This window comes from Pipistrellus kuhlii, unplaced genomic scaffold (assembly GCF_014108245.1).
Source record: "Pipistrellus kuhlii isolate mPipKuh1 unplaced genomic scaffold, mPipKuh1.p scaffold_m20_p_148, whole genome shotgun sequence".
Taxonomy (NCBI): Eukaryota; Metazoa; Chordata; class Mammalia; order Chiroptera; family Vespertilionidae; genus Pipistrellus; species Pipistrellus kuhlii.
This window is the reverse complement of record NW_023425458.1, coordinates 88,382-108,764: the sequence shown is the minus strand read 5'-3', so window position 1 is coordinate 108,764 and position 20,383 is coordinate 88,382. Positions and strand designations below refer to the sequence as shown.

Here is a 20,383-nt window from a genome sequence, read left to right as displayed (position 1 = left end):
GCTGCCGCAGGGCCAGCTGCATGGCCAGTGACCCTGCCCGGGCACCGGCCAGCCAGTCCATGGGACCCGGCCTGGAAGGACACACTGGCAGCGGCCGACTGTTCTCCTGAGACCCCCCCCCCCCCGGCCCCCCAAAGCCCTCCACCCAGACTGCCCTTGGGACCGAGGGCCAGCTCCCTCCCACCTCCACCCCCCAAGTAGGGAGGAGTTTGGAAAACTAGACAACCGGGAAACAGTCATGTCATTTGGGGTGAGGGGTCACCTGTGCCCCACCTCGGGCCTGACTGGACGCCAGCGTGCCCAGCCCCGAGACGGGGTTTTCTCAGAGGTGTGCTGGGGTGCCCCTCCCAGAGGGGGAGCTTGTGCCTGTCGCCCAGAGGAGGTTTCAGGCGAGGCTGACTCTGTCGGCTGGTGTGGCTCAGTGGTGGAGCATCAGCCTGTGAAAATAGCTCTGTCAGCCTCTTCTCGCTCCGGATGTTCTGGGAACAGGAGGTGAGTCTGGGGGTTCACTGGCAAAGATACAAAACGCATTTCCCCGCGGGGAGAAGGGGTCTGGGCAGGGAGGGCCCCAGCGGCGGCCTCGGCCTGCTGAGTTCACTTCTCTGTGCTCGGGTTTTACCTCACATAAAAAGCCAAAGCCAAGGTCGGACCCGTGCAGGGTAATCTCCGTGGGAAATTATTTTCAGAATTCTTTACGAGGCCAACAGAAAATTACTAAGGTTTGAAAAGTATTTTCTATTATTCCCGTTTCTGAACATCATGGAAGCGCACGGGGGTCCCGCAGTAAGCCAGGGGCTGTCCGTGCCTCCCCCCGCGCAGTGCAGCCTCCGGCCCGGCCCACAGTCAGGGCCGTCCGCATGTCCGCGCGGGAGGTCTGCCCAGACCCGGGGGAAGCCATGGGGACCTCGGGCTCAGAGGCTCGCGAGTCCTCAGCCGCGTGCGCTGCCCCGGCCCGGTTCCACCCCGGGGGTCAGGCGTGGCGCAGCCCAGGGACCGCCCCAGTCACCACCTCCGCTCAGCCTGCGGCTGCCCCAGAGCCCCAGGTGGCGGGGCGGGCCGAGCGTGTGCGGAAATGGCCGAGCGTGTGCGGAAATGGCCGAGCGTGTGCGGAAATGGCCGAGCGTGTGCGGAAATGGCCGAGCGTGTGCGGAAATGGCCGAGCGTGTACGGAAATGGCCGAGGGAGGGCCCGAGAGGGGCAGAGGCGGGGCCGGTGGAGGGCGGGACTGGAGGGGCCGAAGGTTAAGGAAAGCCCAGGGCCTGGGAGGGCAGAGGCGGGGCCGCTGGAGGGCGGGGCCGCTGGAGGGCGGGGCCGCTGGGGGGCGGGGCCGCTGGAGGGCGGGGCCGCGGGGAGGGCGGGGCCGCGGGGAGGGCGGGGCCGCGGGGAGGGCGGGGCCGCGGGGAGGGCGGGGCCGCGGGGAGGGCGGGGCCGCGGGGAGGGCGGGGCCGCGGGGAGGGCGGGGCCGCGGGGAGGGCGGGGCCGCGGGGAAGGCGGGCAGGGTAGGTCCCGTAGGTCCCCTGCACCCGCAGTCGCCCCTCCCGCAGCCACCCGGGGAAGCCCTTGGGGACCGGACCGCCTTGAGGACCCGGCCGCCCGGCCTGAGCGCGGCGCCCAGACCCGCTCGGTCCCGCAGCCCCGGGAGGCCGGTGTGTCCGGGACGGCGTCCCCGCTGCAGGCGGCTGGCTGCAGGCCGGATCCCCACTGCGCCGGGCGGGCGTGTGCACCCGGGCCGGGCGGGAGGGAGGCGGGCGGGGTCTGTCCAGGCCTATGCCCATCCCCTAAGCTCCTGGCCGGACCCGCCGCGCCCAGGACCTCCCAGCGGGGCCCAGCCCGGCGCCCCCACTTCACCCGTTCCCACCGGCGCCTCCCCGGCACACCCCCGAGGCCGCGGCTCCGGAGCGCGGGCAGAGCCCAGTGGGCAGTGAGCCCAGGCAGCTGGGCCGCCCCCGGGCTGGGACGGCGCTGACCTGTCCGAGCGGGTGACCACCCCAGCGAGGACCGCAGCCCGACCGCCAGGCTCCCCCGGCCCCGCCCGCCCAGAGCTGCCGGCGGGCTGACCGCGGGGCTGACCGCAGGGCTGACGCTGGACCGGGCAGCTCTCCGGGGAAGACAACAGCGACCCCAAGGCCACGGGCACCAGGCCCAGCCATTCAGAGCCAGGCCCAGGTGGACTGCATTCCGCGGCGTAAGAATGGCAGATGGGGGAACGGAGGGCTTTGGGGTCTCAGAGCCGCTGGTTTGCGGTGGGACCTCCACACCTTTGTGTTTGCCTTTTCTGGCTCAGACCCGCGGACCGGAGGGCAGACTTAGTCACAGCGCTCCCCCCCTCAGTGAAGACGGAGTGCACAGTCCTGGGAGGGGGTGTGCAGTGTTGGGGTTCAGTGACAGGGGGTGGATGTCTGCCACGCAGGAGCCAGGAGGCATGGGGCCCTGAGATGAGAGCCCACCTGTGCTCCGTGGGGTGGACGGTGGGCGAGGCCAGGGTTACATAGGGGAAGCGGGAGGGAGTCTGTCTGCTGAGAGGAAGTGGATGGTCAGGCAGGGGTGGGCCAAGGTTGGAATAACCACAAAGGACAGGCTGCCATGGGGGTTAGCGGCTCGAGGCCGGGCCTGCAGCTCCTCCGGCTCAGACTGTCCCTGCTGCTCTGCACCTGCCCCGGCTCCCACGCCCTCCTGACTGTCCTCGGAGGAGGCCGTGGCTGGACACAGGCCACAGGCCACGCTGAGCCCCCCATGCGGGGCTCCCTGTGCCTGCTCACTCAGGGTGCCGTGGGCACCTCCCACACGGGCTGGGCCCTGGAGTCACAGCACCTCCTGCTCAGTGGCAGGAGGCTCCATGCCAGAAAGTAGGGAAATTAGAGCTTGTGGCCCAGGCAGGGAAGAACCTTCTAGGTCACCCAGGAGTCCTAGTTCTCTGTCCCTTTGACATTTATTCCCAGACTTCCTTCTGCCAGAGGCTTGTTACCGGGGGAGGAGGTGGGAGGGAGGGAGGGACAGGGAGGGAGGGACATGGAAGGAGGGAGGGAGGGACATGGTGGGAGAGAGGGTGGGAGGAGGGACAGGAAAGGAGGGAGGGACAGGAAGAAAGGGAGGGAAGGAGGGAGGGAGGGGCGTCCTGCGGTTCAGCCCTGGTGAGACAGACAGCCCTCTGGTCGCCCTCCATCCTCCGCGCTTAGCCTGCTGGGCCCCAGAGGAGCCCACACCCCATCATTCAGCTCAAGGCCTTGCCCTCCTGCTCCCTGCCTGGGGCCTGGTCTCCGGGTCGGGCTGCCTTCCTCTGAGAGCCCCCTCCTCCGCCCACGGAGAGGGAGCCGAGGGGAAAACAGGTCCATTGTTGTCCGGTGCCCGGCACAAAGGGACGCTGTGCGGGCTGGGAATCCCCTGCCCCCACTGGGCTGGGCGGCTGCCCATCTGACCGCTGGGTGCGGGCTGCCCAGCCAGGCCTCCTCTCCTCTTATCTCTCCCTTCCCTCCCCTCGCCCTGTGGCCTGCTCTCCCGCCTTTGTTATCGGGACAGGAATGTTCCCGTGAGCACAGCAGCCCCTGTGCTAGGACCAGGGATGACCCTGCCCTGCCCCTGCTCCCCGGTGACCCTCTCCCCATCGGCCTCTGGTTCAGGACCTGGGCTGAGGGTGCCTGCACAGACACCGCGGTCACCAGCCCTGGGGAGAGATGGGGTGCTGGGGTTTCCCAGGAGCCCCCGTCATGGCGGGGACCATGGCCCAGGTAGTGAAGGGGGCAGGCTGACCGGGTGACGGGGTCAGCCTGCCCCCTTCACTACCTGCCTCCCCGTTCCCTGTCTTCCACCTTCCCCTTCTGCAGGTGCTCCCCTTGGTGGCTGAGTCTGCACTGAGTGCTCTCTCTGCTGTCACCTGGTTCCGGTGACGAGGCTGTGGCTGTGGCCTTCAGCCAGGGGCATAGAGAAATGCAGCCCCTAGGAGACCTGGAGACTCATTGCTTATAATTATAACGATACTTTGTTTCCTTTTTCTATTTACTTATTTTAATATAGATTTTTTGGTATTGATTTCAGAGAGGAAGGGAAAGGGAGAGGTAGAAACACCTATATATGTATATATAAAAGGCTAATATGCAAAGTGTCCCTGTAGGCGTCCGTCCCAGAGACTGGGAGTTCAATTGCTTGCTATGATGTGTGCTGACCACCAGGGGGTGATGCAGAACGAAGGAAGGTCCCAGCCAGCAGCTGGAAGGCCCTGATGGGCGCCAGGCCTAGGCACCCTCCCTGTTTATGAATTTCATGCACTGGGCCTCTGGTCCATGATGAGAGAGAATCACTCACCAGCTGCCTCCTGCAGGCCCCACACCGGGGATCCAGCCCACAACCTGGGCCCGTGCCCTGACCAGGAATCAAACCCTGACCTCCTGGCTCATAGTGGGTGCTCAACACAGCCACACTGGCCGGTTCAGTTTCCATTTTAATCGTAAACTAATAAAGGCTCTGGGCACAGACCAGCCGCCTCCTGAGCTCCTCCCGGACCGCTGCCCCGGCCGCACCTGCTCAGGGTCCCACACCCACGGGGCGGCACTAGGTTTGCAGGCCCCCGTGGCCTGCGCCCTGCGGGAGGCAGAGGGGGCAGCCAGCGGGAAGGGGAGCATGCCTCCACCACCTCCCAGCAGCTCTTCCCGGCCAGGGAATGCGGCCACTGCTCCCGGGAAGTCCCGGGAACTAGCTTGCGGCTCCGGAGCCTGAGCAACCCCTGGGGATTGTGTGAACCTGCACTCCCCAGCCCGGGCTTGGCGGTCTGACCTCCCCGGAGCCGGCCGCCAGGGCCAGGGGGCAGGGGCAGGGGCAGGGGCAGGGGCAGGGGCAGGGCGGGTCTGGGCGGGAGGGGCGGTGCTCCGGGGTCTGCTCCGGGGTCTCCCGCGCCCCCCGCCCCCGCGTGCGCCGCCGGGCGGGGCGCGGGCTCCGGGCCGCGGGCGGGGCGCGGGGGCCACGTGGCCGCTCAGGAATGCGCTGGCGCGGGGGCGGGGCGCGGACGGAGAACGGGCAGGCACCTCAGCCAATAGGCTCCTGGCGCCGCCCGGGCCGGCCAATCAGGACGCGGGGGCGGGGCTGCCTCCCCGTGGGCGGGGCCGGAGCGCATCCCGGGCGGCGGGCGGAGGGGCGCCGGAGGGACGGCGGGTCCGGCGGGTGAGTGCGGCCCGGGGCGGGTTCCCTGTTTGGGGCCGCGGGCTGGGCGCCCCCGGCGTGGGCGGGGTGCCCGCTGCCCGCCGCAGGCCGCGCGGTTAACGGCCGCGGGCCGCCCCCGACTCCAGCCGGCGGCCCCGACGGCGGGCGGCGTGCGGGGAGCGGTCCCCCGGCGCGGACCCCGTTTCCGGGGAGCCCTCCTCCCGGGGCGCGGTGGGGGGCGGGGGGCCCCGGGCGGGGCGGGGCGTGGTGGGGGGCGGGGGGCCCCGGGCGGGGCGGGGCGTGGGGTGTGGGGGTACGGGGGTAAACCCGGGGGCCGCGGGGAGCTGCGCGGGATGCGCGGAGGCGTTCGGGGCGCAGCCCTCGGGGTGTCCGCGGAGGCTGAGTCCGTGTCCGCGGAGGTGAGCGTCCCACCGGGAACGGCCCTGCGGCCCCGCTGCCCCGCTGCCCCGCCGCCCCGCCGGGTCCCAGGCCGGTGCCTGCCCACCTGCCGCCCCTCCCTCCAGGGCTGCGACCGGGGCGGGGCCGGCGGAGCGGAGCCCTGGCTTCTCCTAGGAGGTGGGGTCGGGGGCAGCGCAGCTGGAGCACAGCGGGGTGCACAGCGGGGTGCACAGCGGGGTGCACAGGGGGGCGAGTGCACAGGGGGGCGGGGTGCACAGCGGGGTGCACGGTCCTGCGGGAGCAGAAGGCACTCCCTGGTCAGGCAAAGGGCGGTCAGGCAAAGGGCGTCCTGCTTCCCTGCGCTGGGCCCACAGCCTGCGGTCCTGCGGGAGCCACTCCCTGTCCCTCCAGGAAGGCCGCTGACCACACAGCGCTTAAGTGCACGGCCTGGAAGATAACTCTTTTTTCTGAAAATATATTTTATTGATTTTTTAGTGAGGAAGGAAGAGAGTTAGAAACATCGATGAGAGAGAACATCGATCAGCTGTCTCCTGCACACCCCCCACTGGGGACGTGCACGCAAGGCACACGCCCTTGACCGGGATCGAACCCGGGACCCTTCACTGACACTCTGTCCACTGAGCCACACCGGCAGGGCTGGGGGATGATTCTTATTGGGAAAGACCATTGAGAGGAACCCGTGTATGCTTCCCAGTGTGATGGCCGCCGAGCTCTGACTGTGGCTGGCCGGGGCCTGGGACGTGGTGAGTGGCCGTCCCTGATCAGTACAGACGCCCGATTGTGGTCAGCAGGAAGGTGGTGGTGGCAGGTGCTGCTCATAAGCAATCGGGGCGGGTAGTCAGGCTTTTACCTGATAAGAGGGAAGGCTGACTTTCTGGTTTGCCCAACCTCACGCGCTGCTATTTTGAGAGGCAGTTCCCTCAGGAGGTATTTCTGCGGAGAGGTTAGAGGGGACTCTGTGGGCATTGTGGGCAGAGGCGCCCTGTGGGGCTGGGGACTGCTGCCCTCCCGTCCGGGCATCTCAGACCCCCGCTTACGCCCAGCATGTGTGTGAACGTGCTTCGCACGGCTAGAGCACAGGGAGGTGCAGTGATTCCGGCTCACTCCTCTGTCAGTGGCAGTTTGGAAAACATGCTACAGGCACCGGGAGCCTGCTGGGTGCGAGGTTGTTCTATTGCACAGGTGGCGTGGGGCTGCCGCCAAAATATTCACAATGCTTCTTTAGGTGTGAAGCATTCCTCTTCCATGAACCGCTTCTGATACTAGACATGGCTTTTTATTTTTTTAAAGTATATTTTATTGATTTTTTTCAGAGAGGAAGGGAGAGGGATAGGGAGTTAGAAACATCGATGAGAGAGAAACATCCATCCGCTGCCTCCTACACACCCCCTGCTAGGGATGTGCCCTCAACCGTGGTACATGCCCCCGACTGGAATGGAACCCAAGACCTTTCAGTCCCCAGGCCGACACTCTATCTGCTGAGCCACACCGGTTATGGCTAGATGCGGCTTTTTAAAGGAAAATACAGCATCCCCGCTGCCCACGCTGTGCAGTGGCGGTGGTGAGAGGGGGCGTGGGAAGGCCGAGCTTTCAGTCCCGCTCAGAGCGACTCCCTGGGAGCTGAGCCCGTGCTCCCTCCCAGGGCTGCCACCCGGGGGCACAGCCGCAGCCTCAGCCCTCGGCTCAGTGAGTCTCCTGGGAATTCCTGCACAAAGCAGGACTGGCACCCTGCCCCCCAGCCCCATGCAGCGAGGCCTCCCGCCTCCTGGGCACAGGCTGTGCTTTTAAAAAGTTTATTTAAATACATTTTTATGGATGTCAGAGAGGAAGGGGGCGGGAGAGAGACAGCAACATCCATGAGAGAGAATCATGGACTGGCTGCCTCCTGTACGCCCCCCACTGGGGATGGAGCCCACAACCCGGGCATGTGCGCTGGCCGGGTATTGAACGGTGACCTGGTTCATAGGTCGGTGCCCAACCACGAGCCACGCCAGCCAGGCAGGCTGTGCTTCTGAGGGCGTGAGGCTGGCTGTCTGGCCGTGGGGACGGGGCCCTCACAGGTGGACCGTGGAAGCCCCTTCACGTCCTGCGTGGTTTAGGGTTCCGGTTCAGGGTTCGGGTACTGGAGAAGGCTGCACACAAATGGAAAGAGACTTGTGAAAAGCATTAATTTGGGAGATGGGGGCCAGGCGGTAGTCCAACCTTAGTGGGATGGGAGGACTACTCCTCGCTCTGGCTTTTCCATCCCCATATTAAGATTAAAGTGATAGGATACACCCATTTCCCCTGGGCAGGAAACTTCAAAGCCAGTCAGTGAATTTAGGACTAACTGGTGGGGGCTGCTTCAACTACCAATGTCTAGTAGTGATTAGCTCTGACCCTTCAGAGCAACTATGGTGGACCAGCCCTGCGGACTCCCTGTCCACAGCTCTCTGCTATTAAAACAGTCATCAGCTTCCGGCAGTGGTCATCATTATTATTTTATTAATTTGTTTTTTATTTTTTATAAAACTTTATTGTTCATATTATTACATATGTTCCTCATTCCCCCCCCCCCCCCATTGCTCCCCTCCACCAGGTTTCCACCCCACCCTCTGCCCTTTCCCCACCCCCCATTGTCCTCATCCCTAGGTGCACAGTTTATGTTCAGTCTATTCCCACACCCCCCACTCCCCTTTTCCCCGAGAATCGTCAGTTCACTCCCCTTCCATACCTCTGATTCTATTATATTCACCAGTTAATATTGTTCATCAGATTTTTTAATTCCTTTGGTTTTTAGATTCCCTTGTTGATAGTTACATATTTGTTGTTCATGATTTTTATCTTTATCTTCTTCCTCTTCCTAAATAACCCCCTTCAGCAATTCATAAAATTCTGGTTTGGCCATGATGAACTCCTTTAGTTTTTTTTTTTTTTTTGAAGCTCTTTATCTGGCCTTCAGTTCTGAGTGATAGCTTGCTGGGTAGAATATTTTTGGCTGTAGGTTCTTGCTATTCATCACCTTGAATATTTCTTTTTTTTTTTTTTTTTAAATATATTTTTTATTGATTTTGTACAGAGAGGAAGGGAGAGAGATAGAAAGTTAGAAACATCGATGAGAGAGAGTCATCATCGATCAGCTGCCTCTTGCACACCCCCTACCGGGGATATGCCCGCAACCAAGGTACATGCCCTTGACCGGAATCGAACCCGGGTCCCTTCAGTCCCCAAGCCGACGCTCTATCCATTGAGCCAACCCGGTCTCGGCAACCTTGAATATTTCTTGCCATTTCCGTCTGGCCTGCATGGTTTCTGTTGAGAAATCAGCTGACAATTGTATGGGTGCTCCTTTATAGGTAACTACCTGCTTTGCTCTTGCTGCTTTTAATATTCTCTCTTTGTCTTTTGCTCTTGGAATTTTAATTATTATGTGTCTTGGTGTGGTCCTCTTTGGATTCCTTTTGTTTGGGGTTCTGTGTGCTTCCTGGACTTGTAAGTCTTAATTCTTTCACCAGGTGGGGGAAGTTTTCTGTCACTATTTCTTCCAGTATGTTTTCATTATCTTGCTCTCTCTCTTCTTCTGGGACCCCCCATAATTCTGATGTTGGTTCGCTTGAAGTTGTCCCAGAGATTTCTTACATTATCTTCAACTTTCTGGATTCTCTTGTCTTCTTGCTTCTGCGGAGGAGTGTCTTCTGGTTCTTTAAGTTCCAAATATTTGACTTGATTCTTGCGATCTTCCATTCTGTTCTTGGGACTCTGTATAATATTATTTCAGACAATGTATTCTTTATTTCTAGTTGATCCCTTATTATTTCTACTTGATTCCTTATTATTTCTAGTTGATCCCTTTTCATATCTTCATATGTCTTGTTTATTTTATCAGCCTTTTTTAGGAAAGTATTGAAAAACCTTATAAGTGTGGTTTTGAACTCTATATCCAGTCGCTTTTTGTCCTTCATTTCTTTTGTTTGTGATCTCTTTCCTTGTCTTGGCATTTTCACAGCTTCCCTGAGTTGGTGGCCTTAAAAGTCTCTGTGTTCAGCTTGGATGGGGCAGAGTTTCAGGGTGGAGCCTACAGCCTTGGCATCCAGTCAGCCCCGCCCTATGAGGCTCCTGAGTCTCAGTGTTCCTCAGTGTCCTTCGGTACTCGCTGCAAGCACCTCTGAGAGAAATGTGCCCTTGAGTTTCGCCTTCTACCAAACAGTCTAGGTTCTCCCCCAATGAGCCCGGAACTGGGGTTCAGTTCAGTTGGAAGTGGAGTTCTGGAGCTTTTGTCTCCCTCCTGCTAGGGCAATCCAGCAGCACAGTCAACTGTCCGTTCTCTGCATGCAATGTGTGCGCCTCCGGGACTTCCTTTCACTGCTCCCCTGAGCTTCCGCCTTACAGCCCAGACTCCCTCCGTATGAGCCTGGGTCCCCAGGGTCTGGCCTAGAACTGGGGTTCAGTGCAGTCGGAACTGGGGCTCAGCACAGTCCAGAGTTTTTATCTCCTTCCCTCCAGGGAACACCGTCCAGGCACTCAGCCGCCCCTCCTCTCCGGCTCCGTCCTCTCCCTGTGCGTTCCGTGTCTCCGTACCTTGGGCTTTTACAGCTCCTCTGCTTTTCCTTCTGGTTTGCTCTTTCCTTCTCGTTGTAGAATTTCCAGTCAGTCGACTTTCCTGCAGTTCTGGGTAATGTCCATTTTGTATTTTAGTTGTATTTTATTGAAATTGTTGTGTGAGGCTGCCGTTAGGTGTTACCTGTGCCGCCATCTTGGTTTCTCCTCCATCATTATTATTTTAAAGAACGCAGTGTGGACGGTCAGACCCCAGAGCCAGGCGTAGGCGTGAGTTTTGCACTCTGATCCCTCGCTGGATGGACAGGAGCCGGCTGGACAGGAGCGGCCGGACGGGGGGCCGGACGGAAGTGCCAGTGCCGCTGCTGTCCCAGCTTGTGGACTGCCTTCGGTCGCGGATGGGGAAGCAGTGTGGCTGTAGCCGGTCTGGGCTCAGGACCCCGAGGCCGCAGCTGGAAGGGGTGTTTACCTCACATGGGACTCGAGCCCATTGGAGAGGACCCTTCCGGCTGCTTGGACGGCTCTGTCTCTGGGGGCGCTTGGCAGGACCCTAATCCGCCATCCTCTTCCGCCCGGTGTCCCAGTGGCCTGAGCACGTAGGACACCCCCCCACCCCCTCCCGATCGGAGCCCTGGGGTCAGTGAGGCCTGTGAGCTGTCAGGACCTGAGTCCCGGGGTCAGTGAGGCCTGTGAGCTGTTGGGATCGGAGCCCCAGGAGTCAGTGAGGCCTGTGAGCTGTCAGGACCTGAGCCCCGGGGTTCAGTGAGGCCTGTGAGCTGTCAGGACCTCAGTCCCGGGTCAGTGAGGCCTGTGAGCTGTCAGGACCTCAGTCCTGGGGGTCAGTGAGGCCTGTGAGCTGTCAGGACCTGAGCCCCGGGGGTCAGTGAGGCCTGTGACCTGTCAGGACCTCAGTCCTGGGGGTCAGTGAGGCCTGTGAGCTGTCACCACCTCAGTCCTGGGGGTCAGTGAGGCCTGTGAGCTGTCAGGATCTCAGTCCTGGGTCAGTGAGGCCTGTGAGCTGTCAGGACCTCAGTCCCGGGTCAGTGAGGCCGGTGAGCTGTCAGGACCTGAGCCCTGGGGGTCAGTGAGGCCTGTGAGCTGTCAGGACCTCAGTCCCGGGTCAGTGAGGCCGGTGAGCTGTCAGGACCTCAGTCCTGGGTCAGTGAGGCCTGTGAGCTGTCAGGACCTCAGTCCTGGGGGTCAGTGAGGCCTGTGAGCTGTCAGGACCTCAGTCCTGGGGGTCAGTGAGGCCTGTGAGCTGTCAGGACCTGAGCCCCGGGGGTCAGTGAGGCCTGTGAGCTGTCAGGACCTCAGTCCCGGGTCAGTGAGGCCTGTGAGCTGTCAGGACCTCAGTCCTGGGGGTCAGTGAGGCCGGTGAGGTGTCAGGACCTGAGCCCTGGGGGTCAGTGAGGCCTGTGACCTGTCAGGACCTGAGCCCCGGGGGTCAGTGAGGCCTGTGAGCTGTCACCACCTCAGTCCTGGGGGTCAGTGAGGCCTGTGAGCTGTCACCACCTCAGTCCTGGGTCAGTGAGGCCTGTGAGCTGTCAGGACCTCAGTCCCGGGTCAGTGAGGCCTGTGAGCTGTCAGGACCTCAGTCCCGGGTCAGTGAGGCCGGTGAGCTGTCAGGACCTGAGCCTCAGAGTCAGGATTGGAGCGTCGGGAAGGTCACCCTGCGGTGTGGGCCTCCGGAGCAGACTGCTGGAGCCAGGCAGGTGCCGTCCAGTCACAGGAGCTGCTGTCTCCATGGGGCCGCAAGGGACCGCCTTCTGATGGCACCGCTGCCACGCCCTGCTCAGACTCCATTCTCCTGGGGCTGTGGGGCAGAAAGAGAAACAGGCCGCCTGCAGAGACCGCGTTATGGGAGTGGCCAGCCTCAGTCTCAGTCTTGGGCAGCCGTTCTTCACTCAGAACCCCCAGTGGCCCTGGCTGGTGTGGTTTAGTGGATAGAGCATCAGCCTGTGGACTGAAGGGTCCGGGGTTCAATTCCGGTCAAGAGCACATGCTTGGGTCCCAGTAGGGGGCATGCAAGAGACAACTGATCCATGGTTCTCTGTCATCATTGATGCCTCTCTCTCTCCTCTTCTCCCTCTCCCTCACCCTCTCCCTCTTCTTCTCCCTCTCCTTCTCCCTCTCCCTCCTCCTTTCTTGCTGAAATCAATCCTATATAATAAAAGTCTAATATGCTAAGTGCCTGGTTGTCCTGTAGTCTGTTCAACAAATCAAAATGACATATGCTAATGATATGCTAAGGCCACTTGCTATGATGTGTACTGACCACCAGGGAGCAGACGCTCCAACTGTTAGGTTAGCTTGCTGCTGGGGTCTGGCCGATCGGGACTGAGCAAAACTGGCCAGACATGCCCTGGAGCCCTCCCTCCGCCCCTCCCCAGCTGGCCCACCTCCCATGTCCCGCCTAAGCCCCGATCGTGCACTGGTCAGGTTCCTCGGCCTGGCCTGCGCCCTCTCGCAATCCGGGACCCCTCCGGGGATGTTGGACAGCCAGTTTGGGCTCCATCCTACAGGCCAGGCCGAGGGACCCCACTGATGCATGAATTCGTGCACCGGGCCTCTAGTGAAAATATATTAAACAGAACCCCACAGTGCTGTCTGGAGGAGGAGGAAGACACACGTGCACCCGTGTGTCCCTTCTCCCCTTGGCCTGTGTCTGGAGGAGGAGGGGCTCCGGGGGTGACCCAGGGCGGTGGGAGCCCTGGGGGTGACCTGGGCCGGGGGTGACCTGGGCCGGTGGGGAGCCCGGGGGTGACCCGGGGCGGTGGGGAGCCCGGGGGTGACTGGGGCGGTGGGGAGCCCGGGGGTGACCCGGGGGTGACCTGGGCCGGTGGGGAGCCTGGGGGTGACCGGGGCGGTGGGGAGCCCGGGGGTGACCCGGGGGTGACCTGGGCCGGTGGGGAGCCCGGGGGTGACCTGGGCCGGTGGGGAGCCCGGGGGTGACCGGGGCGGTGGGGAGCCCGGGCCGGGGGGGAGCCCGGGGGTGCCCCGGGGCGGTGGGGAGCCCGGGTGTGCCCCGGGGCGGTGGGGAGCCCGGGGGTGCCCCGGGGCGGTGGGGAGCCCTGGCTGCCGCCGGGCGGGGTGGGGATGGGACCCTGGATTCCTCCGGGTGTTTCCGGAGGCTCTGTCCTGGGGGCTGTGACTTACCCCGAGTCCCCCCTGGTGCTGGCGCTGGTGCTGGGCGCCTGTGGGCTACGGCAGTTCGCACCCGCCCTGACAGCCTCTCTCCTCCCACAGGGCTGCCCAGGGCCAGGCCGGGCTCCGGAGCCGCACAGCATGGACCCCCCGGAGCCGGAGCGGGAGCCGGAGCCGCCTGCCCCGGCTGCCACTGCGGAAGGTAAGGCTGCGCCTCCTGAGACTGCGTTCTCGCTGCGGGGCCATCGCTGGGGGTCCTCCTGGCGGGCGTCCGGCCGTCAGGGCTGCTGGGCCGGGTCTGACTGTGGCTGTTGAACTGGGAAGGAGGGGGACCGGTGCTGCTCCCACCGCCGCCCTCGCAAACAGGGACGGCCACCCCCACCCCGAGCGTGCCCTCTGCGCCTCACCAGGGGGCCTTCCCCAAACCACAGGTCGGGGGGCGGGACCCCAGGACACCGAGCTCTGAGCCCTGGGGGGAGGAGGGACTGGACGGGCGGTGAACGGCATTCACAGCTGCCCCAGCTGTTCCTGCCCTGGGGGGGTACCCGGGAGGTGTCACACTGAGGGTTCACTTCTGGCTCCGGTTCTGTGTGTGGGGGGGTCTGTGTGTCCGTGCTGGTGGGGCAGCCACAGGGACCTCCACAGGGAGCTCAGACCTGGGAGGACAGCTGGGGGGGGTGTGAGCCAGCCCGGGGGCGAGGGCGTTAGGGGGTGGCCGTGAGGGCCTGGCCTTGGTCTGGGGACCTCCCCTTCAGCACAGGCTGTGCCGGTGCCCCCGCAGCGGCCGCCACCCGGTGCCACCCGCGGCGGCAGGAGCGGAGGACTGAGCAGCCCCTGTTGGAGGCCCGGGCTGCTCCTCCTACAACACTCCTTTGTTTAAACAATGGAAGAGTGAGCAACAAAATAGCCTTCCCCAGACAGGAGAAACAGTGCATCTTAGATGAAACTTTCCTGTAGAATGAACTCTGCTCTTAGGCCTCTGGGCGAAGTGGATGACTTTTGTCTCTTCTCTCCCTGGTCCTCTGGGTGCTGGGCTGGGTGCTGGGCTGGGGGCTGGGCTGGGTGCTGGGCTGGGGCTGGGCTGGGGGCTGGGCTGGGGGCTGGCCTGGGTGCTGGCCTGGGTGCTGGGTGCTGGGTGCTGGGCTGGGTGCTGGGCTGGGGGCTGGGCTGGGTGCTGGCCTGGGTGCTGGGCTGGGGGCTGAGCTGGGGGCTGGCCTGGGGGCTGGGCTGGGGGCTGGGCTGGGGGCTGGGCTGGGTGCTGGGGGCTGGCCAGGGGCTGGGCTGGGGGCTGGGCTGGGGGCTGGGCTGGGTGCTGGCCTGGGGACTGGCCTGGGGGCTGGCCTGGGTGCTGGCCTGGGTGCTGGGGGCTGGCTAGGGGCTGGGCTGGGGGCTGGGCTGGGGGCTGGGCTGGGGGCTGGCCTGGGTGCTGGGCTGGGTTCTGGCCTGGGGGCTGGCCTGGGGGCTGGGGGCTGGCCAGGGGCTGGGCTGGGGGCTGGGCTGTGGCTGGTCTGGGGGCTGGGCTGGGTGCTGGGCTGGGGGCTGGCTTGGGGGCTGGCCTGGGTGCTGGGGACTGGGCTGGGGGCTGGGCTGGGGCTGGGCTGGGGGCTGGGCTGGGGGCTGGCCTGGGTGCTGGGCTGGGTTCTGGCCTGGGGGCTGGCCTGGGGGCTTGGCTGGCCTGGGGGCTGGGCTGGGGCTGGGCTGGGGGCTGACCTGGGTGGGCAGTAAGGCTGTGAGTGGGCGGAGCTGCCTGGAGGGCTGTGGGCACAGGGGGTGGCCTGTAGGTACAGGGAGTGACCTGTCCCCGCGGAGCCCTGCTGTGGGTGCTCGCTGGGGGCCAGGCCTGTGTCACAGGCCAGAGGGGACACTGGAGCGTTGGCTGCGGATCTGGCTGGCTCAGGCACGGGGCAGCTGGGCGGGCTCTGGCAGACGGATGCCCGCGCCCTGCGCCCCCTCCCTGGCTTTGGGCTGCTCAGATCCCTAACGGACTAGCACCCCTGGGATCGGAAACGTGGCATTTTCACTGTGTGACTCACCTTGGGAAGCAGAAACCTCTGCTATGCCACGGGGGCCGGCCGGTGTGGCTCAGTGGGTTGAGCGTCGCCCCTCACCAAGAGGTCACCGTTCGGTTGCCAGTCGGGGTGCATGAGGTCCCCGCGAGCGAGCGAGGCACGGCTGGGCCTGGGGTCCCCCCGCCAGGACAGGGATGCGGACGGCAGTGTGCTCTGGGGCAGCTGTATGAGCTTCGTGCTCCCGAGGTGGACTGGGGGTGCACCGGCCGCCCCCCACAGCTCCCGCCGTCCTCCGTGGGCAGGGACAGCGTCCGGCGTCCAGGCCCCGGCCCCTCGGAGGCGCTGCGTGAGGCACGTGGTTTAAAGGAACTTAAACCTTCGGGGGAATTTCTAATCACTTTTAATTTCTTTTCTGATTGGAATTCTACTTGGAGTTCTATTGGGGGGGAAATTAATGTTTGTGGTGGGAAAATATTTGTAACCACTCATCTGATCCTCCTTTATTCACTCACTCATTCAGGCACTTGTTCACTCTCTCGCTAATTCATTCACTCATTTATTCACTCATTCATTCTTCATTCACGCACTCACTCACATATTCACTCACTTATTCACACATTCACTCAGTCATTCACTCACTCACTCACTCATTCACTCACTCACTCATTCGCTCACTCACTCACTCAGTCATTCACTCACTCATTCACTCAGTCACTCATTCGCTCAGTCATTCACTCACTCACTCACTCATTCACTCACTCACTCATTCGCTCACTCACTCACTCAGTCACTCACTCACTCAGTCATTCACTCACTCAGTAACTCACTCACTCATTCACTCACTCACTCATTCGCTCGCTCACTCACTCACTCAGTCATTCACTCACTCACTCACTCACTCACTCTTTGCACAAGTGCCTGGGGAGTGAGCAGCCGGCAGTCCAGTCTCACCGGGAGCTGCGTGGCCAACAGGGCAGCTGTCCTCAGGTGTGACCCACAGAGGCGCTGCCTCCTGTTTGGGGGGGGTGAGCATCCCCACGTAGACCTGAGGACACGGGCACGCACTATCCCCTTCATGGGGGTCAGGGGGGTGCGTTTTAGGGCCAGAAGCTCACTCTTCCCTTCCTCCCTTCACAAGCGTTTAGGAGCCGGTTTTGGGCCTCACCTTTCGAAGCTCCGTCTGTCTAAGAAAGTTTCCTAGGAACCACTTGGGGGTGTGACTGTGCTGGTACATGAGCGCGAAGGGACACATTAAAAACGCGTTCTCGTAGCTTGTCAGGAGCGCCCTCCGCGGTGCCGAGCACCTTCACCGCAGCTTTGTCGCCCTTAGCGGCTCATTGCAGGTGTCCTAGCCCTGTGGTCGGCAAACTCGTTCGTCCATGGAGCCAAGTACCAACAGCACAACGATTGAAATTTCTTTGGAGAGCCACATTTAAAAAAACATATGTTTTATTGATTTTTTTACAGAGAGGAAGGGGGAGAGAGAGCTAGAAACATCGATGAGAGAAATACATTGACCAGCTGCCTCTTGCACACCCCCTACTAGGGATGTGCCCGCAACCAAAGACATGCCCTTGACCGGAATCGAACCTGGGACCTTTTGGTCGGCAGGCCGACGCTCTGTCCACTGAACCACACCGGTTTCGGCAAGAGCCACATTTTTTAAACAACTTCTCACGCCACTTCTTCAAAATAGATTCCCCCAGGCCGTGGTGTTTTGTGGAAGAGCCACACTCAAGGGGCCAAAGAGCCGCGTGTGGCTCGTGAGCCGCAGTTTGACGACCGCGGTCCCCGTCGGAAAGACCGCCTTTCATCGTAAGACCTCCGGTTCCTCAAACCTGTCCCGGCACTCACGTCTCCTAACGACTCCAGCTGTTTCCCGTGGACCGTGCCGGCCACGGCCACGGCCACGGCCACGGCCACGGGGAGGGACGCGCACGGAAGGCTGGGGGGGCGGCCGTGGGAGGCCACGCCTCTCAGACTGGCGTGGCCACACCCTCCTGGGCCTTTCGGATCCCGTCCTGTGTGTGTCATCGTCGTAAAGCACGGGAAAGCGGGAACGTGTTCTCGAATGTCCTGTGCGCCTCGGACCGGAGGGGTGGGCCGCCCTGGGTCCCGCGTCCCCTCCCCGTGGCAGGGCGGGCGGACTCTGCCCCCTTCCCCGGCGACCTCACTCCTCCGCCGGGGAAGGAAGTGTCTGCTTCCTCCCCACCCGCCAGGAGTGCCCCGCTTCCTCCTAACGGGCAGCCTCCGGACCGGCTGCTCTTGTTGCTGCTGTTTGTGTTCTGTTTATTTTTATTGATGTCAGAGAGGAAGGAGAGGGAGGGAGAAACATCCCTGATGAGAGAGAATCACTGGTCAGCTGCCTCCTGCACGCCCCACCCTGGCGATGGAGCCCGCCACCCGGGCCTGTGCCCTGACCCGGGATCCAACCGGGACCTCCTGGTTCCTCCGTCGATGCTCAGCCGCGGAGCCACTCGCCTGGGCTGGAAGCTTGTACCTTTGGATGCCCTCACCCATTTCTTTTTAAAGAAAATACTTATACATTAAAAAAAAGTATATATATTTTATCATTTTTTAAAATATATATTTTTTATTGATTTTTTTTACAGAGAGGAAGGGAGAGGGATAGAGAGTTAGAAACATCGATGAGAGAGAAACATGGATCAGCTGCCTCTTGCACACCCTCTACTGGGGATGTGCCCACAACCAAGGTACATGCCCTTGACCGGAATCGAACCTGGGACCTTTCAGGCCGCAGGCCAATGCTCTATCCACTGAGCCAAACCGGTTTTGGCAGTACTTATACATTTAACCTGAAGTGTTTTTACATGTAACACACAGAACACCGGTCACCATAGAGGCGTGCAGTGCCACTGTGCCCCCTTTCAGCTCCAGGCATGCATTTCCTCTGAAGTGTTTTTACATGTAACACACAGAACACCGGTCACCATAGAGGCGTGCAGTGCCCCCTTTCAGCTCCAGGCATGCATTTCCTCTGAAGTGTTTTTACATGTAACACACAGAACACCGGTCACCATAGAGGCGTGCAATGCCACTGTGCCCCCTTTCAGCTCCAGGCATGCATTTCCTCTGAAGTGTTTTTACATGTAACACACAGAACACCGGTCACCATAGAGGCGTGCAGTGCCCCCTTTCAGCTCCAGGCATGCATTTCCCACAGGTTTTTAAAGAGCCCGTTCTGTGATCGGGATTGCGGCCACATAGTTCGTGGAACCTGTGGTTTGTGCTATAAAAGCTGGCACATCCGCAGGCCTTTGTCCCCCCGCCCCCCGGCCCCACCGCCCCCCGGCCTCCTGGAAGAGCAGCCTGGACAGAGCTGCCGGGGTGACGAAGCTCTTGGCCAGGTTCACCCGAGGGTCCTTGTGTCCCAGGGACGGGAACCAGGGAGGTAAACTGAGGAAAGTGCCCTTCCTCCTCGGCCCCTGAGAGGACGTCAGAGCCCCGACCCCCAAGCCGCCCGAAGGTCCCCCGCCCAGGGCGGCCGGCACCTCGAACCCAGCCGTCTCTGTCCGGCTGGAAGGGGTTCTGCTGGAAACACCTGTGAACACGTCGTCTCTGTCAAACTGCAGGAAACGAAGTGGAACACGACACGAACAATAACGAGGAGGAGGAGGAGGAGGAGGGAGAGCAGTTCGACTTTGACAGCGGAGATGAGGCTCCGGAAGCGGACAGAGGGGCCCCGGGCGCCCCCGAGGCCGGGCCCGTGGCAGCCGCCGCCCCCACCAGCTCCGGTGAGTGCCCGGGGCCCCGGACCAGGCCGCCTGCCCCCTCCTCCGGGGCAGGAAGGCCGCTGGGCCGGGCCTGGAGCGAGGTGTGCCGTCTGGGCTGTGGCTGGGCACTGGAACTCGCCACTTGCAGTCTGCCAGCCTCGGCGACGCCCGCTCCTCGAGGGAGGTCAGTGTTCCTGGCGTCCATGAGCCAGCCCCCCAGGTGCTGCTGCCCGCGGAGGGCGGTCCGGCTGCTGGGGGACCCGAGGGGGACTCTGCCTGTTGGCACTGAGGGGCCCGGTCCGTCTGTGCCTGGTCCCAGCCTGTGCTTCCCGGTCTGTAACAGCCTCTCAGCGGCCACGGCCTCCTGCCCAGCGCGCACCTCCGTCCGTCCGCCCAGAGGGCCTCCAGAGCCTGGCACTAGGAGCGGGCGGGGGGACACTGCTGCCCGGCGCGGGCCTGATGCCGGGTTTGCCTCCAGGCGGGGAAGGCGGGACGGGCACCGACGTGGCCGCCCCTGTGGAGCCAGCGAAGCCTGGGGCCCCAGCGAGAGTGAACCCCTACTCCGTCATCGACATCACGCCCTTCCAGGAAGAGCAGCCTGCGCCCCCGGAGCCCGAGGCCGAGGAGGAGGGCGTGAGCCTGCCCGTGCCCAGCGGGTACTCCGTGCCTGTGCCCTGCGGCTACGCCGTGCCCTCCAGCCTGCCCGCGCTCCTGCCCGCCTACTCCAGCCCCGTCATCGTGCGCCCCGCGTCCCCGGACGAGGAAGGTGGGCCCTTCCCCTGCCCCTGTCCCCGTGCGAGACGGACTTCGTGCGCACACGCGTGTATGCATGTGTGTGCGCGTGTGCAAGTCCGGAGGTGTGGCTGTCAGTGAGTTTGTGTAGGAGTGGAAATGTGTGTGTGCATGAGGTGTGTATGTGTGCATGCATATATGTGTGGTTGTGTGTGTGTGAATGTGTGTGTGTGCATGACTGTATATGGTGTGTGGGAATGTGTGTGAGTGTATGTGTGTGTATGTGCACGTGTGTGTGGCTGTGTGTGTGTGAGTGTGTGTGCATATGTGAGAGCAGGGACGGTTTGGTTGTCCACTATCACCAACTTAACACCCTGCAGGCCAGTAGTTTCATTGCCAGCTGTACTGAGTGGCCAGGTAAGTTTCTATCGAATGAGTACAAAAAACGTTTTACATACGTGTTAACGGCATACTTTAAATTACATGCCGGATGCATTTTGAAGTTATTTGTTACATGTTCTTACAAGCTAACATCTCTTTAAAGTATGAGACTCGTACGGCACCGTGTGACGTGAAAACACGAGTGCACTCGTGACCCGTCTGCAGTGTGTGAGCATTTCTGCCTGGGACTCTGAGGTCACACGCAGACACTCCCAGTGCGCCCCCTCGTCATTCCCG

General features: G+C 62.2%; 1 protein-coding gene across 6 annotated transcripts in view; it reads left to right on the top strand.

The window, feature by feature from the left end:
* Positions 1–1,975: 1,975 nt before the first annotated feature.
* The window catches only part of ARHGEF10 (Rho guanine nucleotide exchange factor 10), a 64,675-nt gene continuing 46,267 nt past the window's right edge, over positions 1,976–20,383 (top strand). For 3 of the 6 annotated variants that reach the window (XM_045581658.1, XM_045581657.1, XM_045581656.1), the window contains exons 1-4: positions 5,098–5,151; positions 13,333–13,432; positions 18,833–18,994; positions 19,452–19,739. In XM_045581658.1, coding sequence (XP_045437614.1) covers positions 13,372–13,432; positions 18,833–18,994; positions 19,452–19,739 — 511 coding nt within the window. In that variant the 5' untranslated portion in view covers positions 5,098–5,151; positions 13,333–13,371. Of the gene's footprint in view, positions 2,186–4,901; positions 5,152–5,718; positions 5,743–13,332; positions 13,433–18,832; positions 18,995–19,451; positions 19,740–20,383 lie in introns of those variants that run through there. The other 3 variants (XM_045581660.1, XM_045581659.1, XM_045581655.1) reach the window with 3 other exon arrangements.